This window comes from Protopterus annectens, chromosome 11.part0 (assembly GCF_019279795.1).
Source record: "Protopterus annectens isolate FY-2018-M chromosome 11.part0, PAN1.0, whole genome shotgun sequence".
Lineage (NCBI taxonomy): Eukaryota > Metazoa > Chordata > Ceratodontiformes > Protopteridae > Protopterus > Protopterus annectens.
In genome coordinates this window covers 381,443,701-381,467,312 of record NC_056745.1, presented here as the reverse complement: position 1 = coordinate 381,467,312, position 23,612 = coordinate 381,443,701, and the positions used below count along the sequence as shown (strand labels likewise).

At 41.6% G+C, this 23,612-nt stretch overlaps 2 protein-coding genes across 2 annotated transcripts in view; both read left to right on the top strand.

Moving 5' to 3' along the window:
- LOC122814941 (zinc finger protein 850-like) overlaps window positions 1-23,612 on the top strand; it is a 476,075-nt gene that overhangs the window by 241,549 nt on the left and 210,914 nt on the right. Inside the window, exons 6-7 of the mRNA XM_044087202.1 lie at window positions 1,066-1,434; window positions 1,503-1,997. Coding sequence (XP_043943137.1) covers window positions 1,066-1,434; window positions 1,503-1,997 — 864 coding nt within the window. The remainder of the gene's footprint in view (window positions 1-1,065; window positions 1,435-1,502; window positions 1,998-23,612) is intronic.
- LOC122815399 (putative zinc finger protein 705E) overlaps window positions 1-23,612 on the top strand; it is a 152,951-nt gene that overhangs the window by 47,792 nt on the left and 81,547 nt on the right. Inside the window, exon 2 of the mRNA XM_044087867.1 lies at window positions 14,394-14,520. Coding sequence (XP_043943802.1) covers window positions 14,394-14,520 — 127 coding nt within the window. The remainder of the gene's footprint in view (window positions 1-14,393; window positions 14,521-23,612) is intronic.

Below are 23,612 nucleotides of genomic sequence, written 5' to 3'. Positions count from 1 at the left end.
TGTTCTCAGTGTGTGTGTGCGTGTGTGTGTGCGCGCGCGTGTGTGTGTGTGTGTGTGTGTGTGTGTGTGCACGTGTGTGTGTGTGCGCGTGTGTGTGTGTGTGTGTGTGTGTGTGTGTGTGTGTGTGTGTGTGTGTGCGCGCGCGCGCTTGCAGCAAACAAGATCTGGGGAATGGACCTGTTGCATGATGGGATACCTCTTAGCCACGAGCCAATTAAAGACTTTGAGCTATAGTATGGCCGAGTCGGAGCCAAGGTTCGGCTCCGAACCCAAGGGTAAGAATGTAAGGCGAGATGGACTTACATACATTGAACGTTATGGTGAATACATAACTTCTTGTTTTTGTCTCTAGTTATTATTTATCTTGTTTATTCCAGCCACGTTAGTTTTATTGTCAAGTACTAGGGCTTTCAGCTCTGTCGGTCTTCCTTTGGCTTCTGATATTGCTTAGCATTATCCCAGACTCAGTACTTTAATTCCCTTTGTGTTGATTTTTTTTTTTGCTGAGTCTTCCTGTCTTCATTTATCTTCAGTTTTGTCAGTGCCCCTTTTCTTTACCTTTTCTTCCAGCTTATTCTATGTCAGTCCTTTGCTACACTTCTTGGTGTTTTTTTGGACCATTGGTTTTCTGATTGTTCTTTTGACTTGAGTTTCGTTCCTAGTTCTTCATAGGAATTACAAAGGAGTCCTGTACCTACAGGCAACACAGTGGGGTGCCCTTCTATTGATGGCTTCTTGAATCATATTAACTTTTTTAATGACGAGACCGAAAACGGCATTGCTGAAGAGGCGCATGAGAATGTAAGTGATTTATCTAACTTAATTGCAGACTTTGACTCGAAATTATTCAAGTGCAGGAAACTGCAACTTGAGATCTCTTATTTTCAAGAATGCCTAGCTAAAAAGCTTGTTCCCAAAGGTTTACGGCAATGGCGTTTTCCGGCTGGGTTGGTAGAAGGGTCCCAGTTTCAAAAGATCTTTTAGCCCTGTTTGACAAGCAGGGTTTTGAGTTTATGGGTTTACTCATTTCTCACTATCAGAAAGAAATTGATTGTCTAAAAACAGAACTCCTAACACTTGACAATAGTATCAAGGAAGATTCTGAATTTGTTAGATACAAATATGAGTATTCTAGAATTTTTTCTAGTATTGATGCCACTATTATTAAATTGATTAACAACAAAAAAAAGAAGATTAATAGAGATATTCAAGAATATAGGGGTAACAAAGCTTATCCCCGACCTCCCATATTTTTTAATAAACTACAAGGTGGTACGGTGCCAAGGAACACTGAAGGAGAACTATTGAATATAGTGGATGCTCAGCCTAATTTACAGTTGGACAATTACGAAGACGAACCCGTGACCCTTCGTCGGAGTGAAAGGCTTCTTAGTAACTCTAACAAGTCTGTTAATACGAACTTTAACAGAGTTGGTAATAATAACACCATGCCTATCCATGGGTCTGCTGCATCTAATGATGTTACTTCTAATTCTCAGCAGGGTTTTCCCAGAAACAAGAAAGCCAACAAGGCGAATGGACAGGGCAAGAATTACCAGGGCAATTACAGGAATCGGAGCTCACAACGCAGGAGATGATAGACCATTTTTCTGATCCACTGGTTCTTATTGACTCCAAAGGGGACTTTAAAATTTATAACTACACGTCCTTTGTTATTGACCCTGAGTTAGTTGAGTTCTTTTCTAAGGGCTTAACTTTTGTCCCGGATACACGTTTGGACTTGGTGAGGACAATTATTGACCTTAAACTATTTATTAGAAAACTGAATTTAAAGCTATTGATGGGTAATGATACAATTGCATCCAGTTCACTTAGGGTTCCTAGTGTTTATAATCCACCTTTGCATGAAACCTTACGCCTCTTTGAAAAAATGTGTGAGTTTGATTTAAGGGCTCTTGAATCTGAGAAGCTTTTTCATAGGCGACCTGCTAACATCACCAAACACCAGCGTGAATTTCTGGGTTTACTGAAAAATTGTAATATTAGGGTCATGAAACCAGACAAGGGGGGGAGGTCTAGTGTTTATGGATGATTTTTTGTATGTTCAGAAAATGATGTCTCTCCTTAACACTGACTTTTATGAAGAAGTGAGTATTAATCAGGTTAATGTAGCTTATGCAAAAATCAGGGGACTAATAGAGGATTTGTTCCTTGAGAGATTTATAGACCTAGACCAGTATCAATATTTGAACATCCTAGCCCCCAGGTTACCAGGTTTGTTTGGTATCCCGAAAATTCACAAAAGTTTATCACAACCTCCTTTTCGCCCTATTGTTGATAGTCGTGGCTCTATGACTTGTGCAAAGCTCATAGACAGTATTTTAAGGCCCTTAATTAATCAGGAACCCCAGATTTGCAAAGATTCTTGGAGTTTTCTTTATGAAATTAAAAGGATCCCCTTTGATGTTAGTTATTGGTTTTTAACAATCGACATCAAAGATTTGTATACAGTTATTCCACAAGATATTGGTATTCAGTGGGTCCGTGAATTTTTGCATGATAAAAAGACAGATGACAATACCATTAATTTGGTTGAGACTTTACTGGAAATTGTCCTAAATAATAATTTTATGCTGTTTGATAAGAAAATCTATTTACAAAAATCTGGGGTGGCCATGGGGTCGCCATGCGGTGGCAGTTTTGCCAACTGTGTATTAGCCTTTTGGGAAAGGACCTTTTTATTTACTGATATGAGTTTTAAGGAAAATGTTGCCTGGTATACACGGTACCAGGACGACATGTTTTTTATCTGGAAAGCATCACCATCTGAGGTCCCTGCTTTTTTAAGGACCATTTCTAATTTGACTTCGTTTTTGGAATTCACCTACAACCTGCAGGAGTTTAGTATTAATTTTTTGGACATATTGATTAGTAAGGATGTAACGAATTCAAGATATGAGTGTTATTTATCGTAAGCCCACCTACTCTAACGCATTTTTGCATTTTACTAGCAGTCATCCTAAACATCAAAAGAAGGCAGTAGTGAAAGGTCAGTTAGTTAGAGCAGCTAGGATGGTGTCGGACTTTGAAGACTTTCTGTTAGAATGTGAACAATTAAGATGCATGTTCCTAAACAGAGGGTATCCTTCTTTAATGTCATCTGATATTAGCATTGAAGTTATTAATAAGAGGAAATCTGGTTTTTATAAACCAATCCTGTCACCTACTTGTGTTAGTGCCGTATCGGTTCACACAGACGTTTCAGGACTGGCTGTTGACACCAAATCAGATTCCACTTCTGTAATTAGGTTTTTGTGCACCTTTTCTGTTGACCACCACCATATTAGGAAGGTGTTTAACAAAAATTGGGCCTTAATTTTAGATGACAATTTTTTGTCCCACCAATTGGGGGAGGCCCCGAAAATTACTTTTAGAAAGGGGCGCAATTTAAAAAGCATGCTCGAGTGTCATTCACGTCCTGCTCGTCAACAAGTGTTAGCAATGACTAAGTGTGGGGCGTGTAATCAATGTAAGTATGTTTTGACAGATTCTAAAGTTTGTGTTAGGAATGTTGAATATTATATAACAGGGAAATATAGCTGTGAAACTAGTGGGGTGGTTTACCTTGCTTTATGTCAGAAATGCGCTGCTTTCTACATAGGGAAACTGAAAGGAAGTTTAAGCAGCGCATTTATGAACATATTTATGCTATCTCAAGGCACGATTCTAACAATGCTCTTGCCAGACATATTGGTGCATGCCCTGATCATCATTTTAAGTTTACGATCTTGGGGAAAGTGAAGGTAGACAACAAGGGAGGTCCGTGGCAAATCCATTTAGACAATAATGAATTGGCCTGGCAGATCCGTACTGGGGCATATATGCACCCAGGTTTAAACGAGTATATTTCAATCTCTTGTGTTTTGAAATTGTTATCCTTGAAAAGGTAGCCCCCTTTTATGTCTGGAATTTAATTAGTTGCTGTATGTGTACAATGTTAATGAAAACGCTTGCTTTTACTGTTGGTTTCTTAATTTAATGTGTTTTTTTTGTGTAACATAGTTTATGGTATAGTTATAAGCAAGTTTTTTCTGCATTTATTCCTGCTATCAAGTATGCTCTATTGTTTATTTTAAATATTTTAACATTTAAGGTTTCTCTCAGTTTGAGTGTATGGGTGTGTGTGTGTGTGTGTGTGTGTGTGTGTGTGTGTGTGTGTGTGTGTGTGTGTGTGTGTGTGTGGGGGTGGGGGTGTATTTACATATATTTACACATTTTTATATTTATATTTATATTTATATACATTTATATCTTGATGTTAAGAATGAATTAGGAGTGTTTTGGTGTGTGGACGCCCACAATTTTACATGCATTCACATGCACACAATATTTTATGGCAAGAATGAGGAACAGAGAGTGGCAATATTGATGTATTTATTTATTGTGGTAGTAAGTTAATTTTATATGCTTGTCATTGATTTAATGTAATTAACTAAAACTGTTTGATTACTTAATTGATGTTATATGGTATAAATGTGATTGCAGGCTGTTTTTAAAGTTTGTCTGAGGAAGGAGGGACATTGAGCTCTCCGAAAGCGTTTTTTGTGCTTACGTTATCTATTAAACTTCGTTTACCTTGGATTTGGCTGCTGGTGCTCGTTTTGTGGTTTTCAGGTACTACAGGGTTCCTGACTCACACCAATTTCTATACAAAAGCCATGCTGCTGACCTAGAAACCATTTCACAGGGGCCCAAGGGAGTTAAGGCCTCCATTGCCAAAAACCCATTGCCTTCTGAGAGAGATTCCAGATCCTTAGAAAGGTGGGGAAAAAAGGTATATACCTCGGCTACCTTATCCATGAGGGCCTTAAACTGTCAGTTTCATATGCTAAAATACCAACAGTTTCTGTTATCTCAATTGAAAAGTAAAATGTCACAACCTGAACAACCAGACATGAAGGAGTTGCAGGATTTGATGCATAGTGCAGAACAAGTGGGTAAACATACCTTACAATGTGGTTTTGATGCTCTAGAGGCCTCATGTAGAGCTGCTGTTACAGGCTCAGTCATACGTAGGCATGCCTGGCTCAAGGAACAAGCCTTGCCTGATCATGTCAAAGCTAAATTACTAGACGCCTCTGCAAAAGGATGTACTATTTGGGGCAAATGCTGAGGAAGTATTACGGAAAATGGAGGAAAAGGCTAAATCAATGCAAACTGTGAAAGAATTTCTGCAGGTTCAACCCCACGCTTTAGTAGAAATTGGCCTTCCAAAAACTGGTCCTTTCCTGCCACAGACAGACCCCAAAGAGGCAGATACAGGCGCCCGAGGGGCAGAGGACAAACACAAGGCTCGTACAGAGGCAGACAATGGCAAGCTCCTACACAAAGAGGTGGTGAGGACAACTCGCAATCCTTCAGAAAGCAAAACCAATGACTTTCCCTTTGCATGCCAACCAGGTCTCAAATGGCAGCCCCCTTAGGAGGAAAGCTGGCACTATTCTCAAAAAATTGGCATATTGTCACAAAGGACAAATGGATCCTGAACATTATAAACAGAGGCTACAAATTCCATTTTCATAACCTTCCAAAAATGAAAGGCATGCCAAACCTGCCACACAATCAAAGGGCAGAGGCACAAAAGCAAATTTCAGGTCTTATAAACATGAAAGCTATTCAAGAGGTACCTACACACGAACATGGTCAAGGTTTTTATTCCAGGCTATTTCTGGTGCCAAGGAAGGGAAAAGATTGGAGACCTATTTTGGATCTTTCCATCCTAAACACATTCCTACTCGTACCAAAATTCAAGATGCTCACTCTACAACAACTTCTTCCCATGCTGGGCAAGGAGTCTTGGCTGGTAACATTGGACCTCAAGGAGGCATACCTGCATGTCCCAATCAGACAAAATTGCAGAAGATACCTCAGATTTCTTGCAGATTCAACCCATTATCAATTCTCTGCATTGCCCTTTGGTTTATCTACTGCCCAGAGTATTCACGAAATGCCTGGCATCAGTAATTGCCTACTGCAGACTTCAAGGGATACAAATATACCCTTATTTGGACGACTGCCTGATCCAAGCGGACAGCAAGCACATTCTTCTGAAACATCTGGCTTATGTAATAATGTTATTAAACTCTCTAGGATACACAGTCAACAAAGAGAAATCAAGACTAATACCCTCTCGGAAGATAACTTTCCTGGGTGCCAGTTTGGACACAAACACCCAGATGGCCTACCTCACGCCAGAGAAGCAGAGGCAACTAATTCAATATTTCAGAACACTGGCAAATTGCACCAGGCTGACTGCAAGGAAAATCCTGCAGGCTCTGGGATTCATGGCATCTTGCATCTTACTAATCCCATGTGCAAAGCTGCATATGAGAAAACTACAATGGTACCTAAAAAACATATGGTCTCAACACAGCCACAGTTTGGAAACAATAATACCACTAATTCCATGTCTACAAAAGGAATTTCTGTGGTGGGCTCAAGCATGCCAAACAAACACAGGTCTTCCATTCAGCAAGCCTCAAGCAAATCAAGTCATCACAACAGGCGCCTCGGACTACGCCTGGGGGGCGCACATGACAGACCGGTGCATTCAGGGCAAATGGACCCAAAAAGAAAAGCACCTTCACATCAATCAAAAAGAAATGCTAGCAGTGATAAATGCTATTATAGCTTTCAAGGACCTTCTACAACCAGGCCAGCTATTGATAAGAACAGACAACACCACAGTTATGTGGTACATAAACAAGCAGGGAGGAACACATTCTTATCCTCTATGCAGACTGGCCATGTCACTTTGGAACATGGCCATGGACTTACAAATGGAACTACAAGCACAGTACTTGCCAGGCAAGGAAAACACGCTGGCAGACAACCTAAGCAGGAATATGACAGATCCACACGAATGGAAGTTGTATCCAAAAGTTTTTACAGAAATAATCCAAGAATGGGGAAGGCCAGACATAGATCTCTTTGCCTCCCACAAAAATCATCAATTGACAAAATTCTGCTCAAGGATCTTCCATCCAAAGGCCTGGAGAGTGGACGCGCTCTCTTTCAGTTGAACATCAATGACAGTTTATGCCTTCCCACCTCTTCCTCTGCTGCCCAAAGTCCTATTGAAGACCAGAGCAGACTGACCAAAGATGATACTCATTGCTCCGGACTGGCCAAGGCAACACTGGTACCCACTCCTGAGGAGCCTGACACATTCCCCACCATGGACCCTGCCTCTAATGCCTCTTCTTCTGACTCAGCACAGCTTCAAAACTCTTCACAGTCAGCTGAAAACACTCAATCTAGCCGCATGGAAGATTCCTTAGCATCGCAGCAGGCCCTGCTCTCCAAGGAGGTGCAGGATGTCATTTTGGAGGCCAGAAGGCCATCAACTAGAAAAGCTTACTCTGCAAAATGGAAACGTTTTTGTGTTTGGAATGAGAAAAAGGGCCAGAATCCTGGAAAACTGAATTTACCTCAAATGCTACAATATTTGGCTGAACTGCTAAGCAGTGGACTTTCGTTTTCCTCCATCAAAATCCATGCCTCAGCCATTTCTGCAGAATACAACACTGATCCACCTTTATTCTCTCACCCACTATTAAGACAGTTCCTCAGAGGGGCTAAGAATTTAAGACCTCCAAGAAAACAGCCAATACCTGCTTGGGATCTTAATTTCATTCTGGAAAAACTGACTTTGCCTCCTTTTGAGCCAGCTGCCTCATCAGATTTACAATATTTGTCCTGGAAAACAGCTTTCCTTCTGGCTATCACTTCAGCTCGTAGAGTTTCAGAACTACAGGCTCTTATGGCTGTCCAGCCTTTTATCATCTTCCATCAGGACAGAGTTTCATTACGTACCAACCTGTCCTTTATGCCTAAAGTGGTATCCAGGGTAGCTTTAAATCAGGCCATACATTTACCTACTTTTTATCCTAATCCTCAAAACAAAGGGGAGAGATTACTGCATTCCTTGGACATCCACAGACAACTGTGTTATTATTTGGACAGAACAAAACCTTTCAGAAAATCAGAACAGCTTTTTGTGGCCTATGCGGTAGGAGCTCAAGGAAAGTCAATATCCAAACAGACAATCTCAAAATGGATAGCCCACTGCATATTCCTTTCATGGCAAAACTGTACCTACAGGCATTAGAACTCATTTGACCAGGGCCACAGCCACCTCTGTAGCCTTCCTCAGAGGAGTTCCTACCAAGGATATTTTAGAAGCAGCCACTTGGAGTTCTGTGCATACCTTCTCCAAGCACTACAACCTACCATTATACTCCAAATCTAGAGCAGGCTTTGCCACTGCAGTCTTGCAGGGCATTTTGGCTCCTCCTAGCTCCACCTAGTGCCTACCACCCCTTTCTTAGCTTTGGGATTCTACCCATCTGTTATGACTGCAGCTGTATGCACGATGAACATAGTACAGTTTTGTACCTCCCATAAATGTAGATGTTCGAGTGCTAATACAGCTGCAGTCCAGCAGTCCAGGTTTCCCTCCCTCCTTCCCCTCTAGGGGTCTTCTTTTATGGTGTATTTGCTTGCAACTACTGGTCTTTGATTATATTGCATTGCATTATTACATAATTTTATGTATTGCCTTCTTTCTGGGGGCACCTGACATCTGGAGCAAGAAAAACTGAAGAAAATGGCGTCGGCTGGTTCTTTTATACCCCTGTCACACTGACGTCAGGGAAGAGGCGACGACAACCGACGCCGGACCTAGACTTTGGAATTCGGCCGACCGAGGACCCGCCTGACGGCAGGAGAACCCATCTGTTATGACTGCAGCTGTATTAGCACTCGAACATCTACATTTATGGTAGGTACAAAACTGTACTTTATTAGGGACCATGGCTGCCACAATCATGCTAGTTCCCCTTGCCAGACTACACATGAGGGTTCTTCAGTGGCTGCTTTTCGCCCAACGGTCACGATCTTCCACTCTCCCATTCTATTCTGATTACGGACACGTGCAAGCAGGATCTACGCTGGTGGCTTCGAGCCAGCAATCTCAACGTGGGCAAGCCTTTTGTCCAGTTTTCTCCAGTTGCCACAGTGACCACGGATGCCTCCCAGATCGGGTGGGGGGCATTATCTCAGCAGGACAGTCCAAGGCACGTGGCAGGATCATGAGATCCATTTGCATATCAATTTCTTGGAGATGAGAGCAGTGCTATTAGCGTTGCAAGCACTTCAGAGCTTTCTCCCTCTATGGACAATTGCAATCCATTCAGACAACATGTCAGTGGTATGGTATCTGAACAAACAGGGAGGAACCAAATCATACCTCAATTGCAGAGAGGCACTTCGAGTGTGGCAGGGGGCAGTGTCTCCCCAACGTTTTCTGGTTGCAATGCATATACCGGGGAAGTCCAACGTGATTGCCGACAGGCTGAACAGAGCTATCCTAATGCCTCACGAGTGGTCCCTGAAAAAATATGTTGCGGAGAAGATATTCCACAGATGGAGTCAGCCTTGCTGCGATCTATTTGCCAGCCCCCTCAATGCCAAATGCAGCAGCTACTTCACCCTTATCCCCCTGGAGGGGGGGGCACCCAGGGACGCTCTGGTTCACGATTGGCCCTCCAGTCTTCTCTACGCCTTTCCACCATTACCTCTGATATCAAAGTTCATTCAGAAAGCACAGTCTTTGGGAAGCAAAATTATCCTGATTGCCCCACACTGGCCTTGTCAGATTTGGTTTCCCTTCCTTCAACCCTATCTAATGGACGATCCCTGGATTCTGGACCCAGATCCAGATCTGCTGACTCATGTCAGGACAGTTCCATCCCTCCATCCAGACCATCAAGTTTACAGCTTGGCTGCTCCAGTTCCGTCCTTAGTCAGGCTTCATGATTTTTCCCCGGAAGTGGTCCACATTCTGTCATCTTCCCACAAGCCTTCTACCAGGAAGATTTATTCCAGTAAGTGGAAGAGATTTTCCATTTGGGCCTGTGAAAGACATATTGATCCTTATACAGTGCCTATTTCTGCAATATTAGAATTTCTTTCTCAACTGTTCAGTCAGAGGTCAGCTGCAGCAACCATTAAAGTGCAACTGGCAGCGATTTCTACCTTTCACGTTGCTAATGAGCCCAACCTTATGGCTCATAGGCTTTGTAGGGCCTTTCTGAAAGAGACATTGTTACTCTGACCTCCAGTCTTTGATCCAGTAGTGCCATGGGACCTCAATTTTGTATTACAGAAGCTCACCTCGACTCCCTTTGAGCCTGCAGCTATGTGCGACATTAAATTCTTGTCATGGAAGACCGTTTTCTTGGTAGCCATAACTTCAGCTAGGCGGGTCTCTGAGCTCCAAGCCTTATCGATTAAGCCACCTTATTTGGTGTTTCACAAAGTTAGGGTCTCCTTAAGAACCAGTCCTTCCTTTGTTCCAAAGGTTGCTTCTGTTGTCAATATCAACCAATCCATTGAGTTGCCTGTGTTTTTTCCTGAATTCTCTAACAAGGCAGAATTTAAGTTTCATCAGCTAGATGTTCATAGACAATTGCGTTTCAATTTACATAGGACAAAAGATTTCAGGAAATTAGATCAAATGTTTGTCTCGTTTTCAGACGCTAGACTTGGGGTTCCTGTTTCTAAGGTAACCTTGTTTCGCTGGATCTCCAATTGCATCTCTTTTATTTATGCTTCCAGTGGCAAGGAATTACCCTTTAAAGTGAAAGCTCATTCTACACGATCTGTGGCTACCTCAACTGCGTTTCAGGCTAGGATGTCTATGGATGATATTTGTGCTGCAGCAACATGGGCTTCGTCTCATACTTTTTTGTTAGTCACTACAAATTAGATCTGGTCTCTAGAGGCAGATCTTCCTTTGGTTCCACAGTGCTCAAGAGTATTTTTCACTGAGCCACCCAAGGTCAAGGTGCTAGGGACGCTGTCCCAAGGGTAAGAAAGAAGGCGAGATTGGACTACATAACATCAAGAAGTTATGTACTCACCATAACGTTCGATGTATGTAGTTCATCTCGCCTTACATTCTTACTAACCCCCTCCTACCCCCTCCTTGAGGACCTGGAGGTATAGTCTCTAGGTGTCAGTAGTCCTTTGTGTGGGGTTGTTCTTCTTCTCAGTGTGTGTGTGTGTGTGTCTGTGGGGTTGTTGTTGTTCTGTGTGTGTGTGTGTGTGTGTGTGTGTGTGTGTGTGTGTGTGTGTGTGTGTGTGTGCGCGCGCGCGCGCTTGCAGCAAACAAAATCTGGGGAATGGACCTGTTGCATGATGGGATACCTGTTAGCTACGAGCCAATTAAAGACTTCGAGCTATAGTATGGCTGAGTCGGAGCCGAGGTTCGGCTCCGAACCCAAGGGTAAGAATGTAAGGCGAGATGGACTTCCATACATTGAACGTTATGGTGAGTACATAACTTCTTGTTTTTGTTTCTAGTTATTATTTATCTTGTTTATTCCAGCCACGTTAGTTTTATTGTCAAGTACTAGGGCTTCCAGCTCTGTCGGTCTTCCTTTGGCTTCTGATATTGCTTAGCATTATCCCAGACTCAGTACTTTAATTCCCTTAGTGTTGATTTTTTTTTGCTGAGTCTTCCTGTCTTCATTTATCTTCAGTTTTGTCAGTGTCCCTTTTCTTTACCTTTTCTTCCAGCTTATTCTATGTCAGTCCTTTGCTACACTTCTTGGTGTTTTTTTGGACCATTGGTTTTCTGACTTTCATTAGTGTCTTTTTGCACCTGTGTAGCCATCTTCACGTATTAACTGATAATCCCCAGCTCTGTATCTAGTTCTCCCTTCATCTTCTTTGCTTCTTCCATTTTCCTCTCATCTTGAACAGCTTTCTCCATTCCTTATGTGTCTCCTCAGTTTCATTCCATTCATCTTTTCCTTCACTGGTCTTCCTCTGTCTCACTTTAAAGTCATCCTGATATAATTCAGATACGTTACCCATGGGATTAAGATGAATCCTCACCCAGCTACGTTACCCTTGGGATTGAGATGAATCCTCACCCAGCTACGTTACCCTTGGGATTGAGATGAATCCTCACCCAGCTACGTTACCCTTGGGATTGAGATGAATCCTCACCCAGCTAAATCCATCCTTTCCCAGTCACTCATTCTGCTAATCCCTTGCTCCAGTAAACCTGGTGATGTACCCTCCTGTTTCATTGGATAGGTAGTACTTCTTTAGGTCCCACTGTTGATATTTCAAGCATAAGCTTAGAAGTTCATTGGTTCTGCCTGTTGACTTTTCTGTTCTCTCCTTCAAAAAATTTTATTTTCACATTGACAGCTCCCTTTGGTCGCATTCCTTTTGCTTTTGTGACCAGTCTAGTTACTATTTTGCCTGTCCTTTTGAAAGTTTGGCCAGGACTATTTCAACCTTGTACCAGACTTCTCCCCCCCCACCCTTGCTCCCTTACCTGATATCAATGCACCATATTCCCCTATAGGTTAGGCCTACCTTACCCATATTGCTTTTATTCCTTACTAGCTACTTGATTTTCAGTGTCCATTTTTGCTAAGTCTGTACTATCCACACCTTCCATTTGGCTTTCTAATTGATCATTTCTGCCTAGACAGCTATGATCTTATTTGTTCCTCCTTGCTGCCTGCCTTTCGTCTGAATTTACCTCATCCTTTCAATCGACATGCTTTCGGCAGCTCACTTCCATTCTCTTGCATACCCTCATTCACACCTGCCTGATCCTGATCCTGAATACCACTTTCTAATTTCCTTTCTGTCAGGTTCCTCCTGCATCCCTGTTTGCTGGCCATCACTGCCCAAGTCATAATTTCCCAAATAATCCTCCTCCACTTCTCCTCCCATCCTTGTTGTCTTTGTTTTCTCTTCTAACTCCTACTTGCTAATCCATTTTAGTCCTTATTCCTTGACTGTTAACCCCAACACTTTATCTGGAGCTAATTCATCTTTCAGCAAATGCCACACCCCTGCTTTCCTTTAGCTCATTAAGCTAACCATTCATTTCCACAAATTAAGCATGTAACCTGCTGCTACCCAAAGCCTCTACCGCTTCTTCGCTTTCACTCAAGCCCCTCTTTTTCCCTTTGTTTCTTTTCCTCTTTAGTATATATATATAGTAAACTGTTCACGTTACTGCCCTTGTAAACTAACTGCCCTTCCTGTAACATTTTGACCTTTGGTGTAGTCTTCTTTTTTGCCCCCCATCAGTTAATTTGCCTAACTACTGAAGAAATTGTTCTGCTCAGTGACGCACCCTTCAGCTTGCTGTAGTTCTACCAATCGGTGTAGAACTATCTTTATCCTTTTAGTTGTCTCACTAAAGCTGCAGCAAGAAGCTGAGCCTTAGTCTTTGGATATGCATTAGTCTTTCCTCTCTCTTGTCTGCTTTTTTGTGCATGATGATCCTGTTTGCAGTGCGAGGCAGTTTAACACCTTTTTGCATCTGTCTGGCTCTGCTATTCTTTCAGAATGGCCGTACTGCTGAGAACATGGTTTGGATCTTGGCTTGTATTCTGTGAGGCTTCGAGTGTGCTGTGTTACATAAATGTCCTTTGCCTGAAAGTTTCTTGTTCATACTGAAGTTTACTTTTTAGGGGAGGTTCCCTAGGGCTATAAAAAATGTTTTCCTCGTTTATCTTCCAAAGTAGTAGCATTTGTTGCATGTAGATAGTAAAATCTGAGTAGCGTGCAAGGTGCACTTCATGTCAGTATATTTTAACTCATTCAGTTTGCAGAAAGTTGCATAGATGTCCATTAGTTCTATTGTCATGTAAGTGAGCAATGTCAGTAGTGCAGCAACTTTTTGCAATACTGGAATGTGATGTAATTGTATGTGTCTGTGTGTTCAAAGTTTAATATTTTGGAGTAAGTTAAGAAACTTGATCCAGCCAAAAGTGGATAAATGGACTGTCTTGGAATGACTGTGGAAACTGATCTTTTGTAGCTCTATGGCCAAACTCAAAGTGCTTGAGCAGTTCTATTGTTTACACATTTAGTGCGAAGTAGCAGCCAAACCAGACTGTGTTTCATCATACACAAATGTAGAAATTTGGTCCTGCATTACACTATATCTACTTTGGTACTGTATTACACTGTTGTGTGCTTGAACTAATGTGGAAATGTCCAAACTGTGTTTCTGCATCCTTAAATGGGAAAATATTCAAATAACATTTTGTGTAGTATAGCTGTCTATTTCCATATCCACAAATGTGGAATACAGAAGGTCACCACAGATAACAACTGAGGCTTGCAATATTATTTTTAGCAAGCATACCATAATACACCTGCAAATATTATATATATATATATATATATATATATATACATATATATATATATATATATATATATATATATATGAGTATGATTTAAAAAAACACAGTCAGTTTTCATGTTTTTCATAGTAAAATCTTCAGCGATATAGAACCAGTCAAACAAATCTAATCCTCTTTCAGGTGCCAGAATCCTTTGAAGATGTGCTTGTTGATTTTACAAGAGAAGAATGGAATGCTTTGACCCAAGAGGAGAGGGAGCTACACAGGGAGGTGATGGTGCAAAACTATGTTAACATGGTTTTAGTAGGTGAGTAAAGTTATTGCGGATGTCAGTGACATTAGGCACTTTACATTTTCAAATGTGCTGCCATATTTAACAAATGCAAATTTTTGTTAAGGAGCTCTGATGCATAGCTTTGTCTTTATAAAACCAGTGCACTGAAGCAGAACCCTGTGTTGCTTACACAGGTTTCGTGTCTCATGAGGTGTGACCAGACCAAGTATTCAGTGCACTGAGCCATTATTATCCTACTGACTTGTTAGTTAATCTATGTACAAATAGAAACACATTTTGAAAATTTAAATTGATTTACCAGTATGGTGAGTCCATGGGAGCTTGCCTGCACATAATTAACTTGTAAATGTGTTAAGGTAGTGAATTAGCTGAAATGCCAAGTCAAAACAGCACATTTGTGTTAATTTCTGGTTTGTGGCTGTTTGCCTACATTTAATGCAAATGAACAGCAGAGCTGGCAGAAGGTATGGGGTACTCAAATTCTCCAGCTTAAACACTAATCACCAGAAGACCTATATATCTTTTTCGCCTAAGTTTTTAAATTGCATATTAGTGTATCTGAAAATTCAGATTTAGCCCTGGGGGCTGTAACTGTCATGGAAAGAGTATAGTGAATAATGCAGTCAAATGCCTTTATTAGCTGCAGTGTAGCAACTTTTTTTCAGATATGTACTTTCGTGTTCCACATTGTCCTTAATAGTCAAGTTATCTTGCTCTAATGATATGCCCACTGTGGCATGCTGCCAGCATCCCATTATGACACATGAATCCCATTCCACTGATACCACTCCCAGTGTGGCATGCTGCCAGCATCCCATTATGACCCATGAATCCCACTCCAAGTAAATTTTGCCCATTGTGGTATGCTGCCAGCATTCCATTATGACACATGAACCAAGATCCTGGACTTGTACTGTCCACATCACAAGTGTATGTGCATGTCCCAGAATGCATTACATTTCTAAATCTAATTCATGTGTCTTGTTGAGTAGAAAGCCTGTTTTCAAAGGTGGTTCCTTGCCTGTCATTTTACTGTCATGATCCTTTGTAACACATTAAGGAAGCCAGTCATACAAAGTCATAATCGTCATGCATCTTTTGGGTACAGTGTGGGCTGCAGTGTGGTAAATGTCTTGTACCACATCAATCCTAGAGCTTCATTCACCATAAACAGTCGAGGAAATTACCTAAAAACATGGATGTTATTTCTTGTAGGTGTACTGAGAATTATGTATCATGCTTAACCTGTGTTGATCGGTAAGTTAACCATCCTAAAGTGTGTTTACTGTTTTTTGTTTTTAACTTCAAGAAAAGGGTGTCTGATACCATGACAGAAATAGTGTAGGTCAAGAAATGTGTCAAAAAAATTATCTTTGAAAAGGTGTCCTGTTATAACATGGGTAAACATGGAACAGTATTATATAAATTATGCAGTATGTCGAAAGATTTTACTCTTCTAACATATTCTGGAAGAATCACACCAGGTTTCGTAAGCAAGTAAAACAGCTTTATTTTACATGCATGGAGATCTGCCACAAGACAGTAGTATGCTAGCAGTCTAACTACTCGTGCTTTGAGTTCTACTTTTATAGACCCTGCTGCTCTTAGGTACACGTAGCACACAGGATATCAAAAGGAAGTTACAGTTTAAAAACTTGTTTTTACCAGTTTGTACCACAGTTATTTTTACAACATTAACTTCTTCTTATCAGCAGTTAAAGATTAACTTCTGCTTTTTATCAGTACATTGAAGGACACTTTCAGTTAGCACACAGAGAATATTATTCTGCTTAACCCTTTATGTTCAGGATACAAATAATGTTGAATTTTAATATTTTCCCACATTTCCCCCTTCACAACATTTTGTATACTGTTTTATTTTACACAAGCTCAGATGTATGTTGCACCTTTTTATATTGTGAAAAATATTCTTTTGTGTTATTTGCAGAAATGACTTTAGATATTATCATCTTTACACATGGTATGCAACAGCAGCCAAGCAGCAAAAATATGATTGCACCAACACATACAGCAATTAAAATGTTCATCAACACAGAACCCCAGTTTCCAAACAGGTTTTGGAAAAAGTCAGTCAAGGGGTTTGGACCAGGTTTAGCCAGTTCAGAAACTTGCTGGATTAAGTCAAGGTGGCTCTGGATTTCATGCTCATTGTCAGGAATAAATGAACAGCACTCCTCATGGATAAGAGCACAAGTACCTCCTTTCGCTGCTAGGGTGAAATCGAGCGCCATACAGTTCTGCAACACTACTGTTCTCATCGCCGTTAACTCGTCCGTCACCAATTCTAGCACTGAAAATGTCGCATTACTTAGAGTCTCTAATAGTTTTGACAGCTTTCTCAGCTCCCAGATGGATTTTACAGTTTCATATGCAGGCAAAATACCCGCTCCAGCAATAACATCATTACCAAGGTCCATATGTGAGAGTCCTTTGCTGCTGGCATGTGCCAAGTCATGGTGATAAATCCATGACGCATCGATATTACCTACGGGATTAACAGGTTTGTTAAGAGAACGTGCATTTCGTATTTTACCCTGAGGTAAAATATCTACATGTCTTATTGCTGGTATTAAATATCCTAGAAAACAACTTCCTGACCAATCATAGGGTAGCCATTTGTAAGCTCTTTTACCACAAATAAAATAACAATCTTTTACTCTAATAGTAACATTTATGGGGTTCAATTGATTTTCCACTTCTAATAACCCCAAGAACAACAGGTTATATACAGATACCATTTTCTCAGGGAAGTTTGGGTCTGTTACAAGTTTTTTTATAGGAGTAAAGTTTGTTACACATCCTGAATTATCTTGATTACATTTATGAGTTATGGTTACATTACACTGGCTTTGTCCTACTTTATTTGTTTTACCATTTTTGAAAAACACACTGTTCTATTTTTCCTGCTGCGTAACTGCAGCGCTACCTTACTTTTTGATGTGATATTTGCTGCTTCAAATACTAGACTCATCCAGGTCTCATTTATCCCTAGTGGGACCGTATCTAACATCAATCCACTATCTACAGTAGGTATCGCAGTGCATACCCAACAGTTTGAGACATTCAGAGACACTGCATATGTAATTTGTATAGCTTGGTATGTATTGAAGCTTGGGTGCCAGTGTGTAAGTTTGTCTCTTTTTGAACGGCTAGCTTCATTATAAAACAGAAATGGCCAAAACAGAAATATTACAATCACAATAATTATAAACAAAACATTACAATAGGCCCATTTTCTTTCATTATTCTTATTGTCCTTCATGGTTGTTGCTGCTCGTTTGTTTCTCAGGGGAACTCAGATTTTTACTTAATTTGAAATGTCTCACAATCTTACAGTGTGTTAAATGAATCCAAGAGGATCTTTCTTTAATTCGGACAGCCATTGGAGTTGCAATTAACACTTGATAAGGGCCCTCCCATTTAGGGGAGGCCCAATTCTTTCGTTTAACGATCTTGACCCAGACCCAGTCGCCGGGCCTAACTTCCGTGGTTCTGTCGTCCTTTGAATCTGAAAAACAATCATTTTGTAAACAGCTGTTAGTATTGGTCAGCATTTTTCTCATGTATTCAGCTATCTCCTCACCCCCCTCACGTTCCGCAGGCAATAGGTTTTGCCACTGCGGGACGCAATAAGGTCTGCCATACAACAACTCAAATGGGGTAACTCCTTTTGAGGTGGGAGTTCGCATGGAAAGGAGGGCTAGGGGTAGACAGGTAATCCAAGACTGGTGAGTCTCGGCCATGAGTTTTCTCAATTTGCCTTTCAGAATGCCATTATGGTGTTTTACCAACCCTGCTGACTGGGGGTGGTAGGCACAGTGGTGCTTCAGTTCAATTTGGAATACTGTAGACAGTTTCTGGATGATTTGATTTACGAAATGCGTGCCATTATCGGAGTAGATGCGTGTGGGAAGTCCAAAATGTGGGATGATGTGATTGACCAAATTTTTAGCCACTGTTTGAGCATCCGGATGGGTTACCGGAAAAGCCTCAATCCACTTAGTAAATGCATTCACAATTACTAGGACAAATTTTTTCTGCTGTGCTGGGGTTAACTCAATAAAATCCATGCATATGGTATGAAACGAGTATGGGGGCGTTGGAAATGATGCTGGGGCAATCCTGACCCCTCCCCCATGATATTTAGCACACACTATGCAGGAGAGACAAAAACGTTTTGCATATGCAATGAAACCCTTGGTCTAAAAGGTAAGGTGGATAATCCTAACCATAGCTGCAGGGCCCAGATGGGAAGGGCCATGCACAACTAGTGCTGCATACCTAAAAAGATTAGTAGGCAAAACATATTTGTCATCTGGTCCCACATAAATTCCATTTTTTTGTCTAACACCATACCTAGTCCAGCGTTGTTTTTCCTGTACTGTGCTAAGTTCCTGCATGACTTGTAAGGTTTGTAAATTAAACTTATCTGACGGTTGCAATTTTGTAGGTGTGGTTTCAAGCGAGAAGGTAGTGGACATGGCTGCCTCTTTGGCCGCCTTGTCGGCTAGTGCATTGCCAAGGGATACTGGATTCTTAGCACGGGTATGGGCAGCACACTTACAGATAGCTAGGCCCCGTGGCCTTTGGACAGCCTGCAGTAAGTCAAGAATGAGTTTTTTGTGTATAATGTCTTTTCCCGAGGTCGTAACCATTTTCCTATTTTTCCATTGCTGAGCAAACACATGTACCGTAGAGAAGGCGTATTGACTATCTGTATAGATAGTGACTTCCTTGCCTTCTGAGAGGAGACATGCTCGTGTTACAGCAATCAATTCCGCTGCTTGAGCGGATAAGTTTTCGGGGAGTGGTCTTGCCTCTATTATTTGAGTTGCAGTAGTAACTGCATACCCTACCTGCATGGTGCCTGTTTCTGTCTTCCGTGCTGACCCATCTACAAACAGTGTCCAGTCCGCATGTAGTAAGGGTTGATCTTTAAGATCCGGTCTTGGTAGAACTTTAGAATGTATGAGATCTAAGCATACATGCGGGATACCGTCTTCAGCAATGGGTAGCAGTGTCGCTGGATTTAAGGTAGTGCGTCTCTCAATTGTCATGTGTGGCTGTGATAACAGCGTAGTCATACAAGATAAATGTCTGCTAGGTGACAGAAATGTTAACTTGTCCTGCAAAAGGATGACTGCTACAGAGTGCGGGACTTTTAACGTAAGATTATGGAACAATACCAACGTGGCAGACGCTTGTACCGCCAAAGCAGCTGCAATTACTGCTTGCACACAGTGTGGTAATGCTCGTGCTACTGGGTCCAATTTGCTAGAGTAAAATGCCAATGGCCTTAGCTTATCTCCACACATTTGCATTAAAACAGATGTCATAAATCCCTGTTTGCAATCTACAGTCTGTATAAAGGTCTTACTGTAATCTGGAAACCCCAATGTCGCTGACCCAGCTATCAGTTGCTTGATTTTAGTGAATGCCTGTACTGCCTTGTCTGTCCAGTGCAGCAAATCTTTTGCCGCCATCGGTATTGCAAAAATTAAGTCTGATAGCGGGTGTACCTCTTCGGCATAGTTGGGAATCCAACTACGACAGAAGTTTGTAATGCCTAAAAAGGACATCATTTCTTTTTTTGTAGTTGGCATGGGGGCTTGTAAAATAGCATTCTTTTTACTGTCATCTAATCGCCTGCCCTTTCCAGAGATAGTATAACCCAGGTAACGTACTTCTAATTTACAAAATTGTAACTTAGACTTATTTACCTTATGTCCTTCGTGTGCCAGAAAGTGTAATAGTCGAATAGTCTCGGACTTACAGAGTTCTTTTGTAGTCGCGGCCAGGAGGATATCATCCACGTACAGCAGTAGGTGGCACCCTTGGGCAGGTTGGAACTGAGCCAGATTGGTGGACATCTCTTGTGAGAAGATGGTCGGACTTTCGCAGTATCCCTGCGGTAACCTGGTATAGGTATAACGCTTGCCCATAAACGTAAATGCAAACCAAAATCTACTATCTTCCTGCAAGGGAATAGAGAAAAAGGCATTACTGATATCAATTACAGAAAAGTAGTTATCTGTTGGAAGGATATCGTTCAGTAGAATAGATGGATCCGGGACCATGGGGGCCCGAGGTACCACTGCGGCATTTACTGCCTGTAAGTCTTGTACCATCCTCCATGTCCCATCCGTTTTTTTTACTGGAAATAAGGGCGTATTATATGGTGAATCTGTGCACGGAATTAGCACCCCAGCTTTTAAAAGTGCAGTGATTACCGGTAAAATGCCCTTCTCTGCCTTTTTGCTCAAGGGATACTGCCGTTTATGAGGTCTAAATTCTGATTTGGGTGTGATTTTCACCTGTCCTGCCGTTTTAATCAGTCTGATATCGTGCTGACCCTGCGACCATAAGGAGTTTGGAATCGTCAGTAATTGAGATTCCTCCATAGGGGTAAGGAGACATAGTCATAATGTCCCAGGGGATTGTATCGGTTCATCTTCCCAGAGGTGGACGGTCGGTCTGGCTTGCGTAACCCAGTTCAGTTTTTGAACCTGAACGCCTTTTTCTGCCAATTGCTCTGGTGTCCATCCTACCCATTCAGTTATTTTCTTACCCACGAGGTACCATGACATTTCTTTACCTTCCGTGACCGAAATATGTGTGGTTAATTTATTCTTTTGCAGCAGCTGCATATCCCTTGTAAGGCTACATGTGACTGCAGAATTACCTAGTGTGTCCCAAAAAAGGCTATGCAATACTAGTTTGGTGACTTTAAAACTAAGAAATTTCCTCTCATATTTTAAATCAGGTCCGGCACATTTTCTGTAATACATTGTGCAATGTAATGGATCCGACACCGTCGGACTCTCCATTCCGTATTTGCTTAATGCCAAATTTGTAAGATCCGCCACTACACTCTGGGGGCCCGTCTCTATCAAATCGTTACTGTACCAGTAATGTAGATCTCCCTGCCCCTCTAATAACAGTACACTATCTGGTTCGATTCTCCTTGCCACCATCCCAGTGGTGGTTGGGACAGCTGCTATGCCGAACACTTGCATTAAGTTTCTTTCTAGTAGATTTACTGGGCAGATTTTTGAAATTATTACTCGGAACTGTATGGTCTGGTTCGTCTCTGGGTCGGTAAACCACAGAGGTTTGGACAATGGCTCTTTGTAAATACGACCATTTGCTGCCTTTACAAGCACATATTCATCCGAGACAACATCGGATGATATGGCAGTACTTCTAACCAACGTTCGTGAAGCCCCTGAGTCACAAAGAAACTCTTTGTCTCGGCCCTCAACTTGCAAAGTGATCACTGGTTGGGATTCCAATTGCATAGTTGATGCCAGTGCTGTTAGATTTACCATTTGATATTCCTCATTTTCGGCCATCTCCTGTCCCCACCCATCGTCTTTACTTGTACCTACTTCCCCATTTTCATTGTCTTCTTTTTCCTCATACCTTCCATCTACGTCTGTTTGACCGTCATATAGTCATGCGTTCCCACCGGAAGAGACCATCGGTTTCTCCGTTCCTCTGCAATCCCGGGTGAAATGTCCCTTTTTACCGCACTTAAAACATTCTCCCCTCTGTTGCCTACCTTCAAAATCCTCGGAGTGGCTGACGCCTCCCCATCCTCGGCCTCTTTTCCTACCACGCCCTTTTTCGCGATTTGCAGAACCTTGAATTAACATTAAGGTTCCATTTTCACTGATTGAAAAAGTCTGTGCTTGTTTTTCTTTCTTTTCCTTTAGGTATTTTTCAGCATGTCTAGCATAATCCATAAGGGGTTGTAGACGTGCTGTCCTGTGTGTGATCATATGCTTTTGTATAAAGTTACCAATGGCTGTTTTACAACCTTTTAGGAATGCATTTTTTAACTGCTGTTCATAAGAGGAATCATTTTGTTGATTCTCCGGCTTAGTTAACCCACTATGAGTATCAAAACCTTGTGTAAGACAATGTAGATAATTATCCACGGTTTCGTCATCTGATTGAACGCATTGATTAATGCAAGTCCAATCTGCCTTGGGCTTCCAATGTTCTTTTATTTTATCTAGGAGTGTCTTTATTCTGGTTTTACACACTTCGGAGTTAAAAGGCAAGGCTCCCCCTTCCCCTGGTAACATGGGGTCCCAAGTTCCGCAAATAAGGTGCCAATCAGGTCCTAGGATTTGCCTTATTACTTGTTCAAATTTTACAGCGTTTAATCTATAACTCATTATCATGCCCCCTACGTCTGTACGGAATTTACGCATATCTACTTTTGGATGGGGGATCCCCTCTACCGCCTTTTGAATGTCATCACGGGTCCATGGTCGGTAAACCAGTATGGTAGGACCCTCGCCTTCTGCGCCTGCTTGAGGATTTGCCACCTCTATCAGTGGGAATACTGATCCTTCCTGATCTACCTTTTCCTTAATCTTCTACTGACTTCCTCTCGGAATACTTCCGCTGCGTAAGTCAAAAGTGCCACCTGCTTCTTGTTGCAACGTAACTCTTGGTGGTAGGGGGGGTCACCCACCGAAGCCTGGTATTCTGGTGGATCCTGACCTGGAGGTATTTCGATTGGTGGTACAGGGTCCGGATGTTGGATGGGAGGGGCGGAGGGATTTTGGTTTCCCCGACTAACCGTGGAAGTGTCATTATCTTCCTTTTGAATAAAATACACTTCTTTTTCACTTGAATATCCACACCCTTTTCTTTTTAACGCCTGTTCCCTATGTCTTTTATTTGCTTTTTTTAACCATTTCTGTGCTTGGGGAAACCCCACCTTCTTCTGTTTTTTCGTCTTATTTTCTGCCTGTTTGCGCAGTAATCTTACTAGATTCTGACATTCTGACTTATCTAGGTAACCACTAAACCCGTGGTCCTTTTTCCACCTATCCAAATACTTTATGTTTTTAGGATGTAAATCAAACATAAATTTTTCATCTTCAGTTTTGTCGTCGCCTTTGGCGCAACTAGTTCCTGTTCCCATTTCTCTTACGAGAAACTATTCCTGTTCCTGAGATCTCTGGTATATAGAATCTATTCACATATACTCCTTATATTTGAGAAAATTAAATTTCTCCCTTGACTAGTCCCCTTAAAATTTTAGAGAAAAAAAAAATTCCAATAAA